Source organism: Columba livia, chromosome 1 (genome assembly GCF_036013475.1).
Source record: "Columba livia isolate bColLiv1 breed racing homer chromosome 1, bColLiv1.pat.W.v2, whole genome shotgun sequence".
NCBI classification, from domain to species: Eukaryota; Metazoa; Chordata; class Aves; order Columbiformes; family Columbidae; genus Columba; species Columba livia.
In genome coordinates, this window is record NC_088602.1 from 93,288,801 (window position 1) to 93,313,952 (window position 25,152).

A 25,152-nucleotide genomic window follows, 5' to 3' on the forward strand; every position below is an offset into this window, starting at 1 on the left:
ACATAAATTGACACAGGAAAGATACTGTCATGAAGTTTCATGTTTATCATTTTTCAGTGACTTCAGAATACACTAAAACACCCCCCGGCCCCCTCCCCACCCCAAAAAAAAAAAAAAAGCTGTCCTATTTCTGTCTCACACTCTTATCACAAGAAACAGAGCTTCTCTCAGTATACCAACCCAAACCAGTGTCTTCATTGCAGTTGCAGAATGCATTCCCACTTTACCTGTCTTTGAGTAATACTGCACAAGCTGGAAGATAATCTCTCACTGCCATGGCCTATACAAGATTTGTATTGCTAATGGCAAAAAGCTGCGTTTTATCCACACTATTGCTGAGATTTGCGGATACAATCTGAAAGGAAATGCAGTCTTTCCACTCTTAGACCACAGCTAAATCCCTTCTTAGACTAACAGAGAGACAGAGCCAAATGTTAACAGCATGTCACGAAAGCTGAGTGATTAAGATGTTTGCAGCTTAATGGTTAAAGTAGAGGATGAGCATAAGCACCTTCACTCTTTGAAAACTTAATTTAGTGTTCTGTAAGACAGCTGGAGAGCACTCCCAGTGCAGTTACTTCCTCAGGCACCCTAGCTCTTAGCCCAGCTTAGGATGCCCTGCTTTGCACATAGTTTAGAATTCAAGCTTTTGCTGACTAGGCATATATATACATAAATATTGAATCACAACCTATGCTATGCTGGTTTATTCCAGTTAAATATCCATTGCTACAGATGTGTGGTACAAAAGCACTAGTTCCAATTCCATAGTTTATTCAGGCAGGATTTTGACATCAAACACACATGATTCTGTTCAAAACACTTGCTGCAGTGCTTAAGGTAAAGCTGGGAGCTTACTGTTGTGCTTACAGGCAAGAGACGGACAAGCAATTCAGAAATTCAGACTGTCTACTCTCCTGTGCTGTCAGATCCCCTTCCCACACTCCATCCAGGGAGTATACAAGTTACAGAAGGGGAGCCCATATTCAAACCACCTGGTATAAATATGCAGTCTGTACTGCAGTATTGAAGCAAATAAACTTCCATAAAACTAGTATTCATTTTGCAAGACACATCATACAGAAGTTGTTCTGAAAATAACCATCACTAGAAAAAAAGAAAAAAAAAAGACAAGAAAAAAAAATATTAGCTTCTTTATACCAGTTCATTATAAAATTTTAAAATAGGAAACACCTATGTTTTTAGAGAATTAAAACGGTTTTATTAAAAGCAAGTAGGAGGTCAAACAATTCAGCTCTAATAATCAAAGCTGCAGGACACGTTCAAAACAAGCTTTCCTCTAGCCCACTACCCTGTTTCGCACAGTGTCCACCAACACCTTAACACAGCAAGCACAGGTCAAGCATATACAATACTTACCATCAATACCCTCCTAAACTTCAAGTATTTTGTGATCAAGGGACTATGTGAGACCAGAGTTGTTTGTCTTCCTGGTAACTGCCAACAGCTCTGTCTTCAATGTAGATGTGCTCTGTGCCCATGTGGACTTTTGTATCCATACTCCTCAGCAAGAGCAATGGATTTGTTACCAAATTCTGTTAGTTTTGAACCTGACTTCTTCAAGCTTCCTTTGAAAGCCTTTACTTCTTGCACTGTGAATGCTCAGTCACCATGCACCTTTTTCATGTCATTCATGACTTCTGCAGACCTTTTTGCAGACCTAATCACAATGAATGGGCAGCAGTCACAGGGTCAGGGTCTCAGCCCCATGATCTCTGCGTTAGCCAGGCTCAGCGGTACAGAAAGATCCTTAAACAAGAGAATTGCCCTGGGTGAGATTAGTAGAGGTTGCATTCCCAAATCCAGACAGTCATCTCATCCCAGAAGGTTCTTCAGAACGAGAATGATCAGAATATAAAATATGGTGCCAAGTGACTTGCAGGGCTTAAAACGAGGTTAGGCAAATCCAAAATTAAGTTGGCCCAAAGGATGTAATTAATGTGCTTCTAGCTCCAGAAAGCACTTTGATTCCTCTCCTAATTTATTCACCCAGCCCTCTGCTCTGAAATGTAAAGTAATCACACACTGTCAATGTCTCCAATAAGAACAATACAGAAAACCTGAGAGCATAAAAGATTCTCAGTGCACTAGAGTAAACAACATAAAAAATAGCTCAGTTTCAGAATTTCTTAATCCTAGGAAGAGATTATGAAGATGGCACCTCAAAACTTCGGTTTTCGGAAACTGAGTAACAGTGTACAGTTACCCTTTTCAGTTCCTCCAGTCTTCTGAATCATAACCATTGTATCCTTCTAGAAGTAAAGCCCCTTCTCAGAGCTCCAGATATTAAGACATTTCCTATCCCAAACAGACCAACGAAGGAAGAAAACAAAACAAAACAAAACAACCCAACAAAAAGACCTCAACAACAAACAAACAAACAAACACACACAAAACCCGGAATCTTAGAATCCAAGCAAGTTTACACAATAACATTCTTGTTTACAAGGTACCAAAGAAAGTCTGAAAGAGCATTTGAGCTTGAATGCTTAACAGTTTTCACTTGTTGCATTTTTTCCTTTGAATTCCATCGTTAGGTAGAATGCCTTTTACTGCTGGATACAATTCAATTTATTTCAAAAATAGAGAAGTCTTGTAGAAAAGGAACCAGTATATTTATCTAAAAACACACTCTTTAAAAATACAGTTATTAAAAAATGCTACAAATAGTAATGAAAAATTCTATGCAATGTGATTACTCACAAAATGGAAAATAATCACAATACAACCACAATTATAAATTAAGTTTATACAGCTTAAGTAAGGGTCCTGCCCTGAAACATCCTTTGAAGAAGTCTCTCTTCTCTAAATGACATAAGGAGTTAAAGCTCCCCACTTAAGTAAGAACTAATACTGAAAGGCAGCTCATGAGACCATCCCCTTGCAGACAGGACAGGGAGATTTCTCAACATAATCACCAGAACTTGAATGGAAACAATGAATTGCCTGGGTGGTCTTCCAAACCAGAGACAGGAGCTCAGTGATACATTCTTTCAGTTCTCATTCCCAGCAGGAGGAGTCAGAGCACAAACTAGGGAGTCTGAAGAGAGCTTTGAGAGCAAAGAAGGGAAACTCACACTTCCCTAAATTCCAGAAATACCTGGGATGAAACTGCAAAGGGAATTATTCGGAGTTGGTCACAATTGGACTGATTTGTGCTCTAGTAATGAATAGGCACTACATGAACTGCAAGTCTTGGGGACATGTACAGATCTCAGGGAGAAAGGATGAGTATAGGGCAAACACAAGCTGCTCTGTCCTCTTCCTCTCTGTCAAGTGCCAAAAGCTCAAATACACATTGAGAAGTATCTGCTTGACCCTATGATCCATGCTTTAGCCACACGGGCAGCTGTAAAGTCTCAGACTGCTGGAGCCCACAATCCTAGAGCTGCTCAAATCACCCCAGAAGCTGTTTTGCTCACAACTAAAGAAGTTCAGCAAATAACAAAATAAGACTCTGTGTCCTGTGTGACCCTGTAAACAAAACTAGGCATATTCTGCTGACTTTTTACATTATTCTTTGCTGCTCAGGCCCCTTAAAATAGTTGAGCAAGGGACACCCATGGCAAATGATCTCCAATCAGCCACAGCTGTCACAGATGAATCAAGTTGTTGCCATATTCAAGTTGCAAAGAATCTCAGCTGATTTTTCCAATATCTTCAGATCTTCCAAGCGTAGTGCTTCTACCAAAGGCAGGTGTTTTTTGAGGTTCTCGTTGTTCCTTTTCAACTGGGAAATCTGAAGTTTATACAAATGGGATGAAATTACTAAAAAATTAGATTATTTAATATAGGACATGAACATAAAATTTGCAGAAAGCTTACTTGTGGTAGGGATTCCATTAACTATGTCAAAATAGTGTTGTTTTTTTTTTATTTTACACATGAGAAACTATAATAGTAAAAGAAAAAAAAAATTAAAAGGGAAAACAATCATCACATGGATAGGAAGCAGATCAAAAACAAAGACAGGAAGGGAAGGGAAGGGAAATGTTTACCTGATATCAGGCTCCTAAGTCCATACTATCCTCAAGCTATTGCTCAGTGCCATATTCCTCTCATACTCTGTGCATATATGTGTTTCCTTTGCAAAAGCATGGTTTTAATAGGCCTTTTCCATGATAGCTATCTAACTTGACTCTAAGCACACATTTCTTTGCCAAAATTCAAAAAGGAAGGAGAGATTGTTTTCCTAAGACCACAGACCTCCCTCACAGGAGTCTGGCTGACATGGGTAGTTCATTTGGCTTGACTGGCATTAATGAAAGCAGCCTTTATTTTCTGCAACAAGGCACTCGTGGCAGGTCTGCAACATCTCATGTGCCCACCTCACGTAAGCCTGCATTTTCTTTTACTAGGTAACCTCAATAAACACATTGATATTGTAGGGAAAGAAAGGTTAAATACTTTTCACATGTTTACAGGGCTTCATACAAGCTTGTAACATGGTTCCTCTATTTGCTCCAGCCACAAATTCTGCTGAGCAATTCAGTGCTGTCAGTCACTCTGGAAACAAATCCTACACCACTCCAGTGTAGTCATTTTCCTCTGTCACCCTTCTCACCCCAGGAAATTACACTGCTGTACATTTATGCTAGAAGAGAAAGCAATCTGGGCTACCTTGTTCTTCAGTCAAATTACCTGGAGAAGGACATGCTGCGTCTCCTCTATTAAAAAATGGCATATTTTTGCTGTTATATTAAAAGCCTGCTGTTCGTTTCTGGCTGAAATTACATCACCAAGCAGTGTTCTCCTCCAGCAAGTACTAGAACCAAAATGTTTGAACAACACACGATTATTTGCTGTATTCCCCAGCTGAATGATAAACATATGGTTACGCTACGAAGAACACCGCTGGCACAAGGCAAGTAAGGTTAGCATACATGAAGATGGCACACAGCATTCAGATATGAGACTGAGAAGGCAAGCAAAAGGGAAGAGAGACGTAACAGTCTGGAGCAGTGGTCCCAATCCTCTGCCCCATCCCTTTCAGCCAAAGCCACAGTCTGCACTTAGACTAATGCTTCTGGTCTTTACTGCTCTGTCATGCTGCCACCAACTTCAGCAGCACCAGCGAGGATTAAAAGCTGTTCATTCAGAACTTATTAGCATGGCTTCTGCTAAACATCACATCACCTGTGCTTTAAACCAGTATCATGAGGATTTATTTTCAGTTCTTATAAATAAACTTCTGCCACTCAGCAATGAATGTTCAAAACGTAAGCAGCTTTGAACAAGAGGGAACTTCTTTTTTAATTTATTATTTCAAGCAAAGCCCAGGTAACCATCTTCTATTAATACTGCTTGAGGTAGATTTGCCATTTGGAACAAATGATCAAACCTGCACTGACAGTCACTGGAGATGAATTTCAGCGACTAACTTGGCCCTGGAATTTCAGAAGCAGCCTGTGGAACACATGTGTCAAAGAAATCAGGCAAGGTCAATAGCACGTAAAGTTCAACAGGAAAAAGGTCTGGACTCTGAACCTTTAAGTAATATCTGATTCTCAAAATAGAAAGGGACAACAACGGGGTCTGTCTAGTATTTAATACAAGAAAACAAAAGACCAAAACAGCACACAGACAATGACTTTTCATTATATGGTGATCTCTGTTCTTTCCATTTCTCACCTGAAGCCAATGAGATAGACACAAGAGATGCAAAACAATTGGCCCAGTATCTCACATACAGTCAGCAAAGAGCAAATAAAGGAAAATGGCACATGCACATTGTCTAAATGTTCAGAGTACTGAAACTTACAATTCATCTGCTCCAAGACTTAACACCTTGAGGGCTGTGAGGAGTCTCCATGATGGTCCATCCCATCCAAAGGTCAGATTTCTAAAAAGTCAGAAGTGATGAGATGCAGAAAGTACAAGTGACTTTTACAACATGATAGCTTTCTTGCTGACAAGTGTCAACAAGGGAAGATGTGCTCTTCAGAACTAGAGGACTCCCTGACTCCCCTTACTCTGCTGCTATTCACAGACAGGTTTCAAGGTACAGCCTGTCACCTATCTGAAGCTCTCACAAAAAGCAAGGAAAACAGTTTGTTTTGTTTTGGCTTTTTTTTTTAAAAAAAAAAAAAAAGTATGCTGGATTTTGATACCAGAAGCAAAATTTGACTCCCAGAAAAATGGAAAAGAAAGCCCACACAGAAAGAAAAAACTCCTGATACCTACTCTAACAAATCATGATCCTTTAGAATGGAAACTTTTGCATTTCTCTGCTTGTCCAGTGGTGGAAAATATTTGAGGAGAGTAGCTGCATTAAAAAAAAAAAAAAAAAAATCACAGATATTTAAATAAATGCTATGTAGAAAAAAAATAGAGTCTTCAATTCTGAAATGACATTTCAACTGTATTTTTCAAGTAGCTACAGGACAAAGATCATAACCTGATACATCTTTGTGAACTTTAGCATAATCAAATATGTATCTACTTCTCAAAAGCCAACAGCAATCTCCAGGATTGTATTCTTATAATGGAAATCCTGGATCAAACTGAAGTTATGAACCACTCTCAGCAACTCCAGTTTGTGGGGATCAGGACTTCAATCCTGAAGTCAATGGAACGATCTAAGACATCCAGTTGCAATCTTTACGTACAAGCTGCTAAGAATCGCAATTTTACAAGTGGAAAAGTTACCAAAGAACGCTAGCAATTTCAAAACCCCAGTCCTTAAATTCTATGCAGTTCAAAGTGGTATCAAACCCTATTCCACTTCTTGGAAATAAAAAAAAATATTTTGATGGTACTAAAAAAAATCATAATGCCTTAATATGCACTGTACATGTTGTGCATATATGTATATGCACGTGCATGAACTTCTTCACTATCCTTTAGTTATCCCCTTTTACTGACATCTCCTGTTGAACACAAACAGTACTAACATGCTCAGATGCTCTGTTCTCCACTATCGTGCTTTTCAATTTCAAGATAATCTATAAATCCAACCTGATGAGACATAAACACTGCTGTGAGGGTTATCCATGGCAACAAATCCATATTCTAGTAGCAATCGCTGATTATCATGAGGCCCATAGCAGATAAATACTTCTTCATATTTTTTGCACAATGAATTTGTCCAAATTTCATAGCTTCTTGTCTGTTCATTAAATGCAGCCTTTACCTTCAGGAAGTTAAGGAAAAAGGTTTCACTCTTGGCAGGACAACACAATGAAAAAGCAATCAGACCTTGAATGTTAAAATCCAACAGTACTGAACACTTCTCTAGTACTGGAAGAGAACCGATAGCGTAACAGATGCCTGAAACAGCAACCCATTAGCATGAAGAAACATACATCAAAACCTTAGTCCACAGGATGTGCCACCCACTGCTTAGACTTATTACAGAGGCCCCAAATCCACAAATAACAATGGCTTCATGCAGAGCTGGCCACTTCTGTGCTGTCCCAACTCTTTTGGCACATAGTCCCTGATATAAGGTGAAACTGCTCCATACATTTTCCTGAGGCTGCTCAGAAGCTTCAGCCAAAGGAGAAGTAACACAGGGACCATGTAGCTTGTGACTCAGGGGCTGAGCCTTACAGAAGAGTAGAGTAGGGTTATATTTACAAGTGGCTCTTCCCAATAGCTACTCTGGACGCAAACCTCACCCAGGCATTGTGGGCTCTCCCTGTAGCTTTGCTTTGCTACAGAAACTGAAACATCTCAATCATCTGTATTCAACTGACTTGGGCTGAATAACAAGCTCAAAGGTATCTATGAATCATGAGTACTCAGCCCGCACATGTCCTCAATAGGCATTTTTCCCACTATAAGATGTCTCACTGACCTCCAGACACTCTTAATCTATCACATGAATGCATATTGTATGGAGATAGTACATTTACAAATAAAGAAATTAAGTGTTCTATTTTTAGTTTCTTACCTGAACATTTGGACTGTGGTTTAGCAAATCTAAATACGGTGCCAATGCATAAACATCTGGCTCAAGAGAAAAACATTTCCTCTGTGAATGTTTCATGTATATTGTCCTGGTATTAATAGTGCACCAGGCCCACTCTAGAGCACTGTAGTTAAAAATAGTTTCTGTGTTCTCAGCAAACAAAGGTTGTAGGGAAGAGAAAAAAGCCTTGGAAGACATGTACAATTCATGGACCATAGTTCTCTGTTCCTGAGCCTTCTTTCGTAAAGGTTCAGGAAGAAGGCTTACTACATCGTGCTCCAAACAAACAGGGCAAGAGTATGTCTTGGGTAAAACATCAAGATATGGCTTCCACAGAGATTTCTCACCAGCATGCTTCTCCGCTATTAAAAATGTGCACAGTGCTGTCAAGGGAGATACAGGAGGCTTCCATCTATTAGAAAATAAAAATACCAACACAGCAGATACACAGAAGTGAGATGGGAAATGGATGCAGCACTATTTTATCTCTTCTAGTTCTTTCAAATGTTATAAATAGCTTCTATTTTAGAATTCTTTGTAGTTCATCTCCAAATCCTTTTGATGATTCCAAAAGGGCTATAAGAACCGGTTTGAAGTAAGAGCTTCAGGCCCACCTCTTGGTTTTGTTTTGTTTTGTTTTTTGTGTTGTGAGTTTTTGGGGGTTTTGCCTTTTTAATCTGGTGTTGTTTTTTTAGTTGGTTGGTTGGTTTTTTTTGTTGTTGTTGAGGGTTTTTTTTGGGGGGGGAGGTGTGGTGCAGCGTTTAGGACACATAACAAGTACTCAACGTCCAGCATACATCTTTGGTCTGAATTTTCTGAAAGGCTATTTTTCACGTGACTTATTTGCAACTCTCTTTTATCCTCCTCCTCCTATTGTAGCATATTCACAAATTCCCAAGAACCCACTCATAACTGGCATTTAGGTCAAAGCTGACTCTATAAGCAGGTCAAGTTCAAGTATGTACCATCTCTCCAACACTGCCTACCAAAAAGGGGATGCTCTGTGTCCAAACCTTACTTATCTGAGCATTCCACATGCATGAAAGTCCACAAGAAATACTCACACAAGTTCGGGTATGCAGTTTAAGGCCTAACCACCATTTAAGATTATTAATCTACTAATGAGCAATGCACAGTAAAGGCCAGCTTGCCCCTCAAGTGTCACTTTTCACTTACTTCATAATGTACTCTCCCAAGCAGCTACTAAGGACAGTGTCTGTGGTGAGTAAGCATTTCTCAGGCAACGAAATAATCAGATCCCCTGCCTTTGAGGGAGGAAAAAAAAAAAAAAACATCAGACACAAAGGATAGTAAAGGTCAAGTGTAAATGACTCGTCTACTACCTGATTTCTGAACAGGGAGACATCCCCCAGAGAACAGAAATGTCAGGAAGCAAACAGACGTGATGTTGAACTTGACGGAAACTGGCACGGTTTTAAGACAGTCACAGTCCAGGAAAGGATGATTGCAGTCAGTAGCAACTGCCATCTGGAGAAAGTTAGCTTTTCATAGAAAGTTCAGTGCCTGGCTACTCGCTTTCTTTGTACTGAAATATATTTTAGATTAAATTCCACAAATAGCTCAACTTCTATCAACATAGCAGTATGGGGTAGGGATATTTTGGGTCGCGTCTATCCTGACTTTGCCAAGTTAGTGAATGCGTAAATTAGCTTTCATGCCTGGCTTGAGCCAGATGTGTCCACGCCTGTAGGGAGATGGTACAAATCAAGTCAATACTCTGCCCTTCCCATTCCTCTCCTGAGTTCCCTATCTTGCTCAAGCCCACTTGATTCCAGTTCTCATTTTACTTACTGCAGACTCCCAGCACTGTGGACAACCTGGGCCTCTGGCTTCAACTGCTGGCTCTAACCCTGAGCCAGCATGAGAACATACACTGACTGATACACTGACTGTTCTCTACTCCTGACTTCCACGCTGCATCTCCTTCCTACCTCTTGCTGTACTCTCCATTTTGCAAACGTGTCTGGGTCTGATTTCACATTATTTGATATACTGCTCTCATATCAGCTAGAAAACTTCTTCAACAAGCCTATTTTCTGAGACACTTTTCAGTCAGAGTTCAGTCTTTCTGTGCCACTATTTGAAGGGCATGGTATTTTTTCTATCCTTCCCCTTTTCTGCCAGGAACGTCTGAGAAATTATGTTTCCCTTAGTTTGTCTACCAACAAAGAAGAGGGCTATCAAAGTGAGGTTAAAGCTGTGATTTCACATTATGGCTAAGATAATCTAAAGCCAAATGCTGCTTAAAGCCCCATCGCTCTCCCTCACTCCCCTTCCTGATACACCATTCCTCCCTTTGTACCAGCGCTGGTCTGACCAAGGTGGGAGATTTCAAGGAATAAAGCTATCTAAGCTAATAATTTTTTTGAAGAGAGCATTTTCTGTTGGTTTAGCTTCCTGATGCAACTTACTACGCGAGTGGGGAAGACTGTTACAGTCAGTGCAAAGGAACCTGTGGGAGTCAGTGGCTAAGGGAGACGGCACACAGGAGGGAAGGGGCATGCTCCTTCTGGTTTCAGCCACTGTCTGCCTTAAACTGAAACATGAGACAACACACTAAGTCTCTGTAAATGAGTACAGGGATGTCTTCATCCAACAAGCCCTCAGGGTACACAGGACAACATCCAACACATATGCCAAGACTGCAAATTCTGGTATTGGCCCAGAAACTACATTCACAAGAGAGACTGTGAAAACCTTGTCTGGAATTTTAAGCTTTGCTGGTTGCAAAAGCCATTACATCTCAAAAGAACCTGAGGAGCAATCCCATTAGAATCCACACTACTAACCTGCAGAGTTTTTGTTGTCATCAGTCCTCTTCCTGTATCTGAAGCAGGAACAAAGAAGATGCTTAAATACATGTATATATGCAAAATACAGGAGACTATAAGCTGCAATAACTGAAGAGACCAGCAAGGAAAAGCTCTAAAAAACATATATTATCTCTTACAATTCATGAAAGCCAATTATGGATTGTTCCAGATATATACCTCTTTTCTTTGTTCTCTGATTCTCTTTTTTTCTTTTCAGGATGCAGTGAAAGCCCTTTCCCTGCATCCCCTGCAACACTTGCTGTCCAATTCTAGCAATTATTCAACTTCTTTTTTGCAATTTTTTCTTTAAAAAAATCATTCATCACTGGCTGCTGTTCTTGATTTCAGAGTTTTAACTAAACTTTAGAATTTCTATTCACAGTATTTTTCTCTGATTCATCCTGTCCTCTCTACTCTCTCTTTAATATCGCAAAAGTTTTTAAATATAATCTACTTAAAGAGAAAAAATTCAAGTATATACCTTTACTGTAAACAGTACTATGTGAACCCCAGCTCTAAAATAATTTACTTATCTGTATCACTAGATCTGCTGAACTTGCATGGGAAAGATGAAGAAATAATAACAAGTTCAGACTCCACTACTGGAAACACTTCAAAAGATACTACTTTCTTGTTTAAAATTGTGCTACTAACACTTAAAATCTCAGTTTCTACAAGGAATTCAGCATAGATTTGTATGTTTTGCAGTATACCAGAGTATTCTCATACAAAAGCTTTACAGGAGATCATCTTTGTATAAGAAACAATTTACACCACTTCAAACCTCCACAGCTACTTGCTTATGTTAAACGACATTCACCTGCACTTGCCACAAGCCCTTACAAGACTAACAGTAACTGGCTTTTTTTCCTGATGCCAGCCAGGTGTGTGATTCAAAATTAAAGCAGGCATCTAACATTCTTAGAAGAATCAGAAATTTGTACCATCATTAAATAATTAAAACATTACCCCAGAACTCGGCTGGCCTTAAATGACTGTCTTCAAATCCTCTGTCTTTTAGCCACTTCCTAAATTTAATGTATTCCAGCTTGTGACTGCAGTTGACTAAAAATAAAAAGGAAGAGATTAATGCTATAAAATAGTACTCTGTTGGAAACTAAAGGAAAATGAAAAATTTTACTATATAGTCAGAAAAACTGTATTTTGGACATTTTAGCATAGCCTAATGGAATAGCAAGAAAGGCTCCCCTCAAACTAGCTTACTAATTTCTGCACCTCTGGGTGCCGGGAGCTCTCAGAACTGTAAGAGTTATTCAGCATATTTAGCTAGAAAATAGAGCTCACAATATTCACCACACTCTACTTGGGATTGTAAACTAATGCTAGAATATTTGCATAGAAAAAGCTAACATTTATGAATGCTGTTTTAAAAGGTGTTAGTCAAATATACACCACAGAATGACACCTTGGCAAGCAATTGGTTATTTTACTATTTATCAGTACTTCCAGGGGTAGTACCTCTATCCATAAAACTCTGCAAGTGTTTTCTTCTTCTCTTCCGACTTGTCCGACCTCTGCTTTTTTTCATGTTAAGTAGCAGATTTTGCCTTATTTAAACAACCTAAATAAGAGGGTTTTAAAAAAAAAAAAAAAAAAGAAAAGACAAAACAAACAACTTCAAAATGTTTTATCATAGAATGTCCTGAGTTGGAAGGTACCCACAAGGATCATGGAGTCCAACTCCTGTCCCTGCACAGGACAACCCCACAGTTCACACCATGTGTCTGAGGGCATTTTCCAGTCTCTTCTTGAACACTGTCAGGCTTGGGGCTGTGACACCTCCCTGGGGAGCCTGTTCCAGTGCTCCACCACCCTCTGGGGGAAGAACCTTTTCCTCATGTCCAACCTAAACCTCCCCTGGCACATCTTCCTGACATTCCCTTGGGTTCTGCCACTGGCCCCTTTCAGATACTGCATGTTTCTTTTACCTCAGTAAGAGGAACCAGAATACTGCTTGATTAACAAGCTGCCTCTTTAAAGTTTAGAAAACGTCCTATAAGCCAGCCCCTAAACGAGGGCGGGTGACGGCAAAGGTGAGAGGGCAGAGGTGAAGCTTTTACCGCCAAATGTCACCTTGGCCACGGCCACTACCCCACAAAGCCCTGGCTCTTCCCCGCCACATGGCCGGGCCGCTCCCCCCGCCCTTCCTGATCTGGCAGACAAAACCCCAAGTCACCCGAGAGAAACGAGCGTTGCTTGCGGACCCTCCATGCCCCTCGCGTGTGAGTGCGGGGGAGAGTCGAGCGTGTGGCGAGAAACTCCAACCCGCCGCCCAGGTCCCCCCGCAGCAACTCCGGCTCGCGATACCCTCCCGGGCTAGAATCGCGACGGGGGAAAGGGCAAAGGCGGACACGGGGCCCGACGCCCCCCACAGCCCCCCACCCGCTTCTAGCCCACCTGCCGGAGAGAACACAGAGACCGCCAGCCCCTCGCCGCCGCTGCCTCAGCCCGCCCGCCCCGCCCCTCCGGCCGCGGGAGGCGGGTCCTTTCGGCGCCATCTTAGGTGCGTTCGCCTGTGGTGCTCGGCGTACGGGTGCCTGTGGGTGGTGGCTATCTCATCCTTTCTCCATCACCGCGCAGCCCTGAGGGGCCAGGGGAAAAGCACACAGTGCTGGAGGTGGGTGAGGGAGCTCTGGCCGCCCCTTCGGGCCTAGCATGTCCCGCAGCTCTTCGCTGCGTTCAGCCGGCCGGGATCGTCCCGCCGGGAGTTACCTGAGCGTCGGGGTCCGTCGTGGTCCACGGGCTTGCTTTGTGTTCTCGCTAGAAAGGAAAAGCTGCCCCGAGAAGGTGGTAGGGGGTAAAATGTGGCGGTTCGCAGCGAGGTGGGATTTCGATGGTGAAGTGGGAGAGCGGCGCCTGGTCCCCGGGGATGTCTGTCAGTAGCTGGGCAGGCTCTTAGGAGCCGGTTTTCACCCTTGCTAGGTATCTGCTCGTGGGTAATTGCAAGCTAATTTAGAAGAGAAATAGCAATTAAGTCGAAAGTGAACAAAACCGGCGTTTAAAAGTCGCTTTTATGGGGGAAATACAGCTTCTTTATACCTGCTGTGTCTGAGGAAAACAGCAAGCAGACTTTGTAACTACAGCCGACTGGGTGTGTTAAACTGAACAAACATTATCTGTAGTCGATCTGTGGCCCGCTGTGTCTTTCTGAAAACGCTGGAATGGGTTCTGCCCGGCACATAAAGATCAAGCCACTCCTCCCCCTTTTTTTGAGCCCAGGTTTGTCGGCTTTGAGTGCGTCCGTGACTGAACTGCACCAGCTGAACATCCCCAAAAGAAGCAAGCGGTGCTCCTGTGAGGTGTGTGTGCAGAAGAGCTCATTCCCATCCAAAGTTAACTTAGTACTAAAGATTCGTTTTGGTGGTGGTGGTTTGGTTGTGTGTTTTTCACAGAATCACTGAGGTTGGGCTTTTTTCAAAGTATTAACGCTAAACATGTATTTCTTTGCTAATGTTACCGAAACAGAAAGTAAGAAAACTCTTCAAATGTAGTGACAGTTTACAAAGCCAGCATTGGTTTATTGCAGCGCTGGGAATTTTTTTATCTTAATGTGCACATCGAGGATCAGAAGCACACTTGCTATATATACTACAACAATGAATATTCATTCCATTTCTGAGAAGTATTATACTCATGCAATTTCTGAGAGGTGGTGAATGCACTCAACTCCCTCCCCCACAGAGTGAACCTTGCCATCGAACTCTGTTAAGTCGCACTTTAAGTGGTCTAAACGTTGCTGTGCAACAAGCAGAACCCTAAATTACTCATGGGTGACAGAGGTCCCATCTGTCTCCAAGAAATCTACGGTATATATTGATCTATTATTGTAGCACAGAGGATGTATAGTACTGATATTGAGAAGCACAGAGCTGCTTTAACAAGTCTATTCAAGCCTTTGGTATCATTAAGCTACTTTAGTAAGTTAAGGTTAGTATGCACTCTAGTGTAGTTTTGCATAGTTCAACGTGGAATTCTTAATAGGACTTTAAAAAAAAAAAACACTTTAATCCATTTTCAGATAGAGGTCTTTGTCCATCCAAGTGTGAAATTCTCTTCTTTGCCATTCGCAGTTGCTATCACTTTGGCATACATTGAGAGAGGACGATGTGCAACACACCAGTGGCTGTGGTGACCGGGTCTAACAAAGGGATCGGATTTGCAATTGTGCGGGCTCTATGCAAGCAGTTCCCCGGGGACGTGTACGTGACAGCCCGAGACACCGGCCGTGGCCAGGAAGCAGTGGCAAAACTCCAGGAGGAGGGGCTGCATGCTCTCTTCCATCAGCTGGATATTGATGATCTGCAGAGCATTAGAGCTCTCCGCGACTTCCTCAAGGAGAAATATGGCGGGCTGAATGTGTTGGTTAACAACGCAGGGATCGCTTTCAAAGGTAGGAATCAGACTGTCCGGGATAGTCATATGTGCCACAAAACTATGGGGGAAAGGATAGTAGCTTCTTATACAAGACTTGTATGTCAATGGCATGCTACTTCTTTGGCTGGGTGTCAAGGTTTGATTGCAGGGTGACGATAAACTGTGGCAGATGCTGTGTTAATCCCCTCTCTCCTGAGTCCCCCTTTAGCCCCTCCCTCCCCTCTAAGTGCAGGCAATTTGAAAGCAAAGAAGGACAGAGAGAAAGAGTTGGAAAAAAAAATAAAAATGTTTACTAATGCTACTACTAAAATAAAGAAAATAATACAAAATATACAAAAACAATCTTGAAAGTCCCAGCAAAGATCAGCACTGCTACAGCAGCAGCAGAACCTGCACCCAGAAGTCCTGAACTGAACTCTGCAGCAAAATGGAACTGGATTCAGTCTGTCACTGGGCCTCAGTTTGCAGGGACGACTCACAAGGTTCTCCCCAGATGCCGGCCATAGTCAAACAAGAGGAAAAAGGGATAAGATCCTCATGATCTCCCATTTTATATGAAGTATAATGTGAATGGGATAGGAATACTTAGTTGGTCAGTTTTAGTCACCTGTTCAGTTCGCCCCTCTTACAGGAAGTGCATCTTTATCAACAACCTTGCATTCCATTGCTATGTCTACCAAAACATTTATCTAACTTCAGAAAAGTGCAGTTGCTAAGAAGACTTTAGCTGAAAGGAAAATTCACTAAAAGAGAAACTTGTTTTTAACAAAACCAAGACACTGGGCAAGCTGCCTGCCTTCCTCAGCATGGCGAGAGGGCAATGTGAAATGGCTCTTCCTCTAGCATCTGCTGAGCTGTGTGTGTAAAGATATTTTCCTGGAGTATTGTATTTTCATCATATACAGAACAAGGAAGTACTTTAGGCAAACAGTGCACATGAGCAGAGTTGGGTTTATTGCTTCAGTGCCTGTGCGTTTTACCAGGCCCATGGGAGCCAATCATCTGTGTGAATATTAGCTATGCTCCTAGTTCACGTAAATCTTGCTGTGCTGAGCAAGAATTTAACCCTTTATTCCTCTAGTGTACCAGGAGGGCAGGGAAAGCAAGGAACACAACACAACAGTTGTAAGGTAGAAAAATGTGTTCTTTGTGTAGGTGTTCATAAAAACAGGTTGAATCATATTAGCTCCAGAGATAGCAAAGCACAGGCTTGAATGTGCTTCTAGTTTATTTCCCTGCCAGTACGAACTTGTTCTTTCCACACTTTCTGGAATTTTTAAACTCTTCACCTGATCTCCAGTTAGGACATGTTGCTGTTCAAGCACAGTGCTGTGCTAAGTCATCTGCTCACAACATGAGTTAAGGAGGCCTGTCTAGACAGGATGGATTAAACCTACCTGCTGCTGAAGATGGAGCTTCCCACAAAGTGAGAGCACAGCAATGATGTTCTGAAGTCCGGTCACGGTGCGTTTTGTATGGTACCTTGCAGGAAGATTACTTGTGTTTAGGAGCAGTCAACATGGTTTCACAAAGGGGAAGTTGTGCTTGACCAACCTCGTAGCCTTTTATGAGGACATAACCGGGTGGATAGATGGTGGCAAAGCAGTGAATGTGGTCTATCTTGACTTGAGTAAAGCATTTGACACAGTCTCCCACAGCATCCTCGCTGCTAAACTGAGGAAGTATGGACAGGATGATCAGGTAGTGAGGTGGACTGTGAAGTGGCTGAAGGAAAGAAGCCAGAGAGTTGTGGTCAATGGGGCAGAGTCCAGTTGGAGGCCTGTATGTAATGAAGTCCCTCAAGGGTCGATACCACGACCAGTACTGTTCAACGTGTTAATCAATGACTTGGATGAAGGACTAGAGTGCACTGTCAGCAAGTTTGCGGATGATGTGAAGCTGGGGGGAGTGGCTGACATGCCAGAAGGCTGTGTTGCCATCCAGCGAGGCCTGGACGGGGAAAAATTTAATGCAATATAACAAGGGCAAGTGTAGAGTCTTGCATCTGGGTAGGAACAACCCCAGGTTCCGGTATAAGTTGGGGAACAACCTATTAGAGAGCAGTGTAGGGGAAAGGGACCTGGGGGTCCTGGTGGACAACAGGATGACCATGAGGCAGGCCTGTGCCCTTGTGGCCAGGAAGGCCAATGGCATCCTGGGGTGTATTAGAAGGGATGTGGTTAGTAGGTCAAGAGAGGTTATCCTCCCCTTCCACTCTGCCCTGGTGAGACCATATCTGAAATATTGTGTCCAGTTCTGGGCCCCTCAGTTCAAGGACAGGGAACTGCTGGAGAGAGCCCAGTGCAGAGCCATGAAGATGATTAAGGGAGTGGAGCATCTCCCTTATGAGGAAAGGCTGAGGGAGCTGGGTCTCTTTAGCTTGGAGAAGAGGAGACTGAGGGGTGACCTCATTAATGTTTATAAATATGTAAAGGGTGAGTGTCATGAGGATGGAGCCAGGCTATTCTCGCTGACAACCAATGATAGGACAAGGGACAATGGGTACAAACTGGAGCACAGGAGATTCCACTGAAATATGAGAAGAAACTTCTTCATGGTGAGGGTGACAGAGCACTGGAACAGGCTGCCCAGGAGGGTTGTGGAGTCTCCTTGTCTGGAGACATTCAAAACCTGCCTGGACGCCTTCCTGTGTAAACTTATTTAGGTATTCCTGCTCTGGTAGGGGGTTTGGACTAGATGATCTTTCGAGGTCTCTTCCAGTCCCTAATGTTCTGTGATTCTGTGAAGATCAGCTTAATAGGAGGCAGCTCTTAATATGATTAAGCTTCAGGATGTCTTCAAGATAGAGAGGTGTTAAAACCTTGCAGCGATAATTAAAAGGTTGTATCCCTGTCCATGCTTACCACTTACAAAGTTTGCAGGTGGTCAGACCAGTATTTCATCAATTCATAATCAGGGCCTTAGCTCAACCTACTTGTGAACAGTGAGTTTGAGCAAGACTGGAATACAACTACAGCAACCGAAGCACAGTGTGTTTTTCTGGTTGCTCACTGCAGCAGCTGTAGCCTTCATTGAGGTGGGTACTAAATGGGTGAAATAAAAGCTCCTCAGATTGCTTCAGCGAGATTTTCTAGAGCTCATCTGTAAGAGACCTTAGATTTATTATTGTGGAGCCACTAAACAGATAAATAGTTAAAATAACATGACCAGTGGAGTTCCTGTACATCATTGTTTGTTTGTTTGTTTAAATTCAGAATTTGCTTCCAGAGGTTTAGCCTAGACTTTCGTTAAGCTGACAACTCACTACAAGTCAGCAGTACGTCATACAATTAAGAAATGTCATAGAGGAGCCAGTTGTAACTGTTGTTGACTGAGTATTTAGCAGAGAGGCTAGAGGGTTTAACACCTGTGTAAGAACTTGCTGTGATGCTTATCTCCTATTTTTCTTTATTTCTTGCTTCTGAGATTGACGTTTTAACCCAAGGTTTGTTCTTGCCTTGCCAGGTTTCTGGTAGCATCACAGAATTTATGCTTTCCTTTCTTTGTTGTAGTGCTATTTGTTATTGCTGTCTGTCAATGGTTAGATTTACCATGAAATTTAATCTATTGTTCAGTTTTTGTGCTGCACTACAGATAGTCCAGCAAAAACTGTTCATGTATGAAGTGATAATATGCCCATGCATTGCCTTCTGGATGAGTTTCTGTCAGAACAGTGGTTCTAGTAATGCTTGTTAAATCAAGGGGGTGTGTATCTGTCAGATGTTACAGGTAATATACCTTGTTAGCCAAATGAGTGGGTTTAGGAGTGTAGCGAAGCTTTGCCGTTGCAAGGTGGGTATTGAAGCAGAGGTTTGGAGTTGTGTAGGTTTTTAGTTTCTTCTCCTGCTGTTATAACTCATGCAATAAAAAGGTCATGATCTGGTTTCGTGTCTTGGATTTAAATGCCCATGATGTGCAAAACTTGATCCCGTTAGTGCCCATTGCTTGAGAGTATATATAAATTAGTCATTATAACTGTGTTTTGCAATAAAAATACAACTATATTAAATACTAAGTGACCTATTAATGCTTCTCTCTTTAGTTTGTGTAGATCTGGGCTATAGAGGCAAGTGAAGACCTGCCTGATCTACGTAGATGGCCTTCATCACTTCAGAGATAGAGCTTGCAGCAAAAGAGAAAGAGTGTTACTTGAACTCTTACTTCCCCCTCAGCGTGGAGGACACTTATCATATGGCTCACTGCTGAGACAAATTTTCAGCTGATGGCGCATCCTACCCCACTTTTGGTGGTGGCAAGCCATCAGTTCTGTCTGATGAAATCATACCTATATGGTGCCGTTCCATGGTCTGCTTATGCTTACCTAAGTCAGCTCCCTTTCCTAGCTGCTAATTCCCACTCTTGTGCTAGCACAGATCTGTCAATTCAGGGGCTGATTTATGACACAAGTATTTATCAGTGTTGGAGTTTTCTGTTTGTTTGGATTTTTTTTTTAGGCTGCACCACATCTTACCCCTGCATTCCTTATAAAAGATTTTACAGTGTTGGTTGCAATTTGCACTGCTCTGACTTCAAGTTCCGGCTAAGAACTCAAGACAAGACAACATAAGAGTCAGGACACAGAAGGGGCTGTCTGCCATGTTCTTGGGTGTTAGTACCAGGCTGGTAGTCTTAACTTTTGCACCTTCAGGGGCAACATCCTAGATTCGTGATCTTCCCGTCTGATTTCCCTTCTGCCCCTTCCCTGGTATGTCAGGATGGTGGCAAAGTGCTGTGCTATGCATTTAAGATGAGAGGGCACCTCAAAGTTTAATTGCATGTGGTAGTGGCAGCCCAGTCTCTGAGCACCAGGTGTAAAAACAGGCAGGTCAGTGGGCAGACTGGGCAGCACACCATGTGAGAACAGTCAGTCCTTGTCTCTTCCATATAAAAGGCAGAAAGAAAAATGAACTGTGGGTGGCCAAATGACTCTGCAGGGTGATACAACTGACTCTCCTGGGGAAAAACTAAAACCTTTAGCTAAGTGTCCTGGTTTTGTTAAAAACAAGTATCTCTTTCAGTGAATTTGCCTGTCAGCTAAAGCCTTCATATTAACTGCATTTTCCTGGAGAACCAGACACATGTTTTGGTAAACCTAGCAATGGAATGCAAACTTATTGATAAGCACGGATGGACATCTTGCGAGAGGGGCGATGAGAAGAAAGAGACCAAGAAACTGACCAACTGTGTATAACATTCCATTCACGTGAATACTTCATATAAAAGTGGGAGATCACGAGGATCTCGTTTGCTTTTCCCTTTTGCCTTTTTCCCTTCTGCTTATGGCCGACATTAGAAGAGGACTTTGCTATTCGTCCCTGCGAACTGAGGCCTAGTGATAGACTGAATCCAGCTCCGATTGGCTGCAGAGTCTAATCCAGGACTTTGGTTGCCGGTTCTGCAGTTGCTGAGACTTTCAAGATTGGTTTTGTATATTTTGTATTATTTTCTCTATTCTTATTAGTAGCATTAGTAAAACATCTTTAATTTTTTCCAACTCTCTTCACTCTGTCCTTCTTTTCCTCCCAATCGCCTCTCCTTAGTAAAAAGGGGGGAGAGGGAGGGGGAAGTGTGGGGGGGGGAGAGGGGGTTAACAATACATCTGCCAGGGTTTTATTGTCACCCCGCAATCTTAACCCTCGACACTAAGAAGAGGTGAAAACATAATTACCTTGTTATTAATATAATATTGCAGAGCAGGATAAGAAAGTGCATAAGAAAGTGAAAGTGATGTTCCTTTTTTTTTCCTATGTATTTTAATTGATCATGTGCCTGTTTCCTAACTATTAAAAAAAAAGGGGGAGGGTTGGGATAAACTTTTGGGTTTTGCTAGCTTGCTAACTGCCTTTCAAACCATAGTAAAATTCTGATTTTTTTTGTTGCTGTTGCTGTTGTTGTTGTTTTTTCCTCACCTCCCACCTCACTACCACATCTTATGAAAAGTTAAAGACACAACTCCGTTTGCAGTCCAAGCAGAGGTTACCCTGAAGACAAACTTTTTTGGAACCAGGAATGTTTGCAATGAATTGTTGCCTCTTGTGAAGCCTTATGGTAAGTATAACATAAAAAGCAGAGAAATAATTTTGTATGAATTTGGGTTCTTATTAAACGGGAAAATCATTTCCTGTCTCAGAAGCACGCTGCCCCATAGCAAGAGTATACCTTGATGTACTGTAGAGAGCACCTGTTTTTCTTGACCTACAGAACATCTCTGCCATGTATATTTAAATCTACTTTCAAGCCTGTTGCATTATTCTGTTATGGACTGAAGTAGAATTCTCATGGTGCCCTCAAGAAAACATGAAGAACCTACCTGTGTTATAGTCATGATATCTGCATATGTAAATTGTTATTGCTTCAGAAAGGACCTTTTGATGATACAATTATTATAAGAAAGTACCTAGAAACAGTTTTTCAGCTGAGTTTGATGTGATATGCCTGTTCTTGCTACTACTGAAGAAGGCTTCTCAATAGGTTGTTGGTCTGTCTCTGTCTAGATCACAGCCTTTGCTGTATTTGCGGTGTCTAGTAATGTAGTTATAAATGGCGCTTGAAGATGTACATTCAGTTACTGTGATTTGGTGATGTTAGGAGGAACTGGAAGAAAACACTTTACCAAAAGTGAATAGGATGGGCGAGGGTCAAAGGAGATAGATGTGTCGATAATAAAGAGGTGTTAGCAACATGCAAGTAGTCTGTACTCATTGGATGACTATCCTGCACAGAATGCTCCTGTTCTGGAAACCTGGAGCACTGAAAGTGCCCTGGAATGCTACTGGCATACCACAGATTATTTGGAAGGAGGGTATTTTGATCCAATACCCACACCAAATCTAAGGGTTGGGTTTTTTTATATATACGAGTCTTTTCAAGACTTGTGATCACTAAAGGTTTTAATGAAAATCTGGAGAAGTTCTTGCTGCCATAAATGAAATTTAGTTTATATCAACATTTAATTATATCTAGGTTTTTAAGAGAAAAGGAGTAGATGAGAGAGAAGTTGGGAACTGTTATTCCCTAGGGAGGAAGGAAAGCACAGAGTAAATGAATTTTGGAGGCCAACAGTAGGGAGAGAATAAACAGTGCTGAAATTGCAATTTAGTCGTCTTGTGCTAAGGGTGAATGACAAATGTGTGGATAAAGTTTTTAACACAAAGGATTAATTTCTGTGGCTTTTAAGATGTAAATCCTCACATTCATTCCCTAGTTTGTTGCCTGAATGGCTGTGAACTAGCAAGAAAGAGGGAAACACTGTAACATGATTTTGGGGAAGAGGAGTGAATTACTGACTCAGCTCACTCATTCCTCTGTACTGAAGTGTTGGGAGAAAATAGCTTACTGCAGTTTTGCATCCTGGAATTGTCTTCAGGTATTCTGTAAAGAAGCTGATGATCTCATTAATAATTAGATTGCTTGTCTTGAATTCAGTGTTATTCTGGCTTTTGAGGTGCACTCTTACAGCACTTTACTTGAGCTGTTGCAGAACTGGGAATGTTTTCCACCAAACTTTGAGAGTAAAGTCTGGCTTCTGTTACTGAGGAAACCACTTACTACTATGAATATGCCTACAGATTGTAACAGGCCATTTCTGAAAGTATACGTGAAGTTTGATAGAGAGCTTTTGCAGGTTCACACCTTAAATTACTCTCTGTAATTGAATTCCCTAGAAACACTTGACATTGAGTTAACTGTGATATTCCAGAAGCTCTGCAAAATAGCCTGCACAAGGTATTTTACAGGTGCTTACCTAAGTAGTGTATACATAACAGTAGAGCAAGTTCACTTCAGTGTCTGGGCTTGTTTAGTGTGTGTAAAAGTAATCAGTCTTTCTTCTTTTTTAACAGGTAGAGTGGTGAATGTCTCTAGTATGGTAATTAACTCAGCTCTGAAAGGCTGCAGCCAAGAACTACAGCAAAAGTTTCGCAGTGACACAATCACTGAGGATGAGTTAGTGAAACTCATGACCAAATTTGTGGAAGACACCAAGAAAAATGTGCATGAGAAAGAGGGCTGGCCAAACACTGCCTATGGGGTATCCAAAATTGGTGTCACAGTCTTGTCCAAGATTCAGGCCCAAATGTTAAATGAAAAGAGAAAAGGTGACCACATCCTTCTTAATTCCTGCTGTCCTGGATGGGTGAGAACAGACATGGCAGGTCCTAATGCCCCTAAATCACCAGATGAAGGGGCTGAGACCCCAGTTTATTTGGCCCTTTTACCTTCTGATGCTGATGGTCCTCATGGCCAACATCTTAGTGACAAAACTGTTCAAACCTGGTGAGCTTATGTATGTGGGCCCGTGCAAGTGGTAATATGACTGTGGAATATCCTGTGCCTTGGCAGGGGACATTTACTCAGAACAGTCTCATCCAGTTCACAGCAGCAGGGTCCTTAATTATTAAAAAGAGAGTTATAGTTATGGTACTCCTCTGGGATTGGGTCTACACAAGGGTACGCTTCCCAACACTGTCCAGTGGCCTGCTCACAGCGTTGACTGGGTACCCTGAAATCTGATTTGTGGATGTTCCAGCCCATATGATACAGCTGAGTTGGTGTTGCCCTAATGTAGGTGGGAGTCTGACCTTGTTTAACCTGAATTTACTCTTAATTAAATCATTGCCAGGCCTTCTCCGACTCCTCCAAGACAGATCTCTAACATGGAGTTGTGATGAGGAAAGAGATGTCTTATGCTTTCTCAACGCAATAGATTTATTTCTAGCGACCATAGTTGCTTCTCGAGGTTGTACAAGATTTCTAAAAGGGGGAAGAATTGTTCTAAGATCTACAGTCTGACCAGTTTGGAGGGAGGCTAATAAGACCAGAACATAATCACTGCTGTATAGACACTCCTCATTATCAGTACAAAATGGAATTAATTGAAAATAAAAATAGCAGTGACATGCTATTAAAATAAAAAATTAATCAGTTGGCTTAATTCATATGTATGTCAATAAATGATTACTTATTAATTTGTATTCATGCAAGTGGCTTATTCTGGTACTGAAAATTTGTAATATTTGAAAATACACTTTAATTTTCTGTAGCTAAATTTGTAGCTGGAATGTATGGTGCTTGGAGAATATAAAGATAAAATAAACTACAGCATTTATATTGTTCCTCAGGACTTCCAGTTCATTTGCTGCATACACAGAAGTTTCCGTATTTAAAAACATGGATTAAGTGTTTTCCGTGTAGTAGAGAAAAACTCAAAATGTTAAAACAGTATTGCAAATAGGACTGAAGTAGATAATTACCATGGTAAACCAAAACAAGTCATCCAAGCAAAATCACAAGTAGAGGAAGCAATGACAGAAGAGCACCAAACTCGTTTTCCCACTTTAAATGCTGGTTACTACATTTCAAATGCTTAATCTTGAAGGGTTGCTGGAGCACTTTCAAGCTGTCAAGGTGAGACTATGTGGCAGCAAAGGCAGCCTGGGGGTAGGGCAGGGTACCTGGGATTTCCCCAAGCTGTGGGCACCGGGCAGGAGTGTGGTGGGGCTTGGTCAGCCCCAGGGTATAACCCTACAGATCTTTCTCCACTCTGTCCTACCAGCCAGCACAAAAGCCATGGTGGGGGCTCCAGGGCCCTGCCCCATTTTTCCCACGGGGTAAGGTGTGCACAGTGTTGAGCTCTGCAGGGAGAGGCTGCTCTCCCTCTTGCTGTGAGAAGCTGAAGGAGCTGGAAACAATTGCCTGCAAATCTGTCATTTGTAGTGACAAATCAGTAATGGGCGTGTTAATTCTTAATCGGGGGTGAACAAGACAATGCCGAAGTGGCTTAGCCGACTGGGTTTTACATTGGCTCCCTCTGGTACAGTCTGTGTTCAGAGAAGCCTTGGATCAAAAGACATTTGATATAAATAATATGTGTGGTTTTAGTAGTCACTTATCAGCACAGAACAAAGGTGTGATTATTAGTTAGTTTTTTAAGGATACAGTAGCTGTTGTTTTTATGAAGATGGAACTATTGCTGAGTAGTCATGCCCCAGA

The 25,152-nt window shown here is 41.8% G+C and overlaps 2 protein-coding genes across 14 annotated transcripts; one reads left to right on the top strand and one right to left on the bottom strand.

Moving 5' to 3' along the window:
- Positions 1-1,199: 1,199 nt before the first annotated feature.
- Positions 1,200-13,957, bottom strand: SETD4 (SET domain containing 4). Of its 11 annotated transcripts, XM_065067378.1 has the most exons (13): positions 13,828-13,957; positions 13,501-13,735; positions 12,247-12,349; positions 11,737-11,832; positions 10,744-10,781; positions 9,110-9,198; positions 7,916-8,345; positions 6,979-7,153; positions 6,205-6,286; positions 5,783-5,863; positions 4,663-4,786; positions 3,847-3,913; positions 1,200-3,760 (listed from the first exon to the last, which is right to left on the bottom strand). In XM_065067378.1, exons 3-13 carry the CDS (start codon positions 12,314-12,316, stop codon positions 3,660-3,662), a joined length of 1,353 nt encoding a protein of 450 aa, XP_064923450.1. In that variant the 5' UTR covers positions 12,317-12,349; positions 13,501-13,735; positions 13,828-13,957; the 3' UTR covers positions 1,200-3,659. The 11 variants fall into 11 exon arrangements, 9 of the variants coding, with proteins under 9 accessions (XP_064923450.1, XP_021155350.2, XP_064923441.1 ...); XM_021299675.2 differs by lacking the exon at positions 3,847-3,913 and having other exon boundaries at positions 13,828-13,953; XM_065067369.1 differs by lacking the exons at positions 13,501-13,735; positions 13,828-13,957 and adding an exon at positions 13,186-13,319.
- Positions 13,266-24,275, top strand: LOC102094554 (carbonyl reductase [NADPH] 1). 3 transcript variants are annotated; one of them, XM_065067446.1, is made up of 5 exons: positions 13,287-13,405; positions 14,008-14,087; positions 14,859-15,178; positions 21,103-21,210; positions 23,004-24,275. In XM_065067446.1, exons 3-5 carry the CDS (start codon positions 14,893-14,895, stop codon positions 23,438-23,440), a joined length of 831 nt encoding a protein of 276 aa, XP_064923518.1. In that variant the 5' UTR covers positions 13,287-13,405; positions 14,008-14,087; positions 14,859-14,892; the 3' UTR covers positions 23,441-24,275. The 3 variants fall into 3 exon arrangements, with proteins under 3 accessions (XP_064923512.1, XP_064923518.1, XP_064923526.1); XM_065067440.1 differs by lacking the exon at positions 14,008-14,087 and having other exon boundaries at positions 13,266-13,405; XM_065067454.1 differs by lacking the exon at positions 13,287-13,405 and having other exon boundaries at positions 14,013-14,136; positions 14,857-15,178.
- Positions 24,276-25,152: the final 877 nt, after the last annotated feature.

Bases quoted from the DNA above. Each gene is read 5' to 3' on its own strand.
- SETD4 (XM_065067378.1), bottom strand. From the start codon at position 12,316: ATGAAAAAAAGCAGAGGTCGGACAAGTCGGAAGAGAAGAAGAAAACAC. The intron at 5,864-6,204 runs GTAGGTATCAGG...CTGACTTTTTAG, and splicing joins AAGGATCATGATTTGTTAGA to AAATCTGACCTTTGGATGGG. The intron at 3,761-3,846 runs GTAAGCTTTCTG...TATAAACTTCAG, and splicing joins TAATGGAATCCCTACCACAA to ATTTCCCAGTTGAAAAGGAA.
- LOC102094554 (XM_065067440.1), top strand. From the start codon at position 14,893: ATGTGCAACACACCAGTGGCTGTGGTGACCGGGTCTAACAAAGGGATC. The intron at 15,179-21,102 runs GTAGGAATCAGA...TCTTATGAAAAG, and splicing joins CGCAGGGATCGCTTTCAAAG to TTAAAGACACAACTCCGTTT. The intron at 21,211-23,003 runs GTAAGTATAACA...CTTTTTTAACAG, and splicing joins GCCTCTTGTGAAGCCTTATG to GTAGAGTGGTGAATGTCTCT.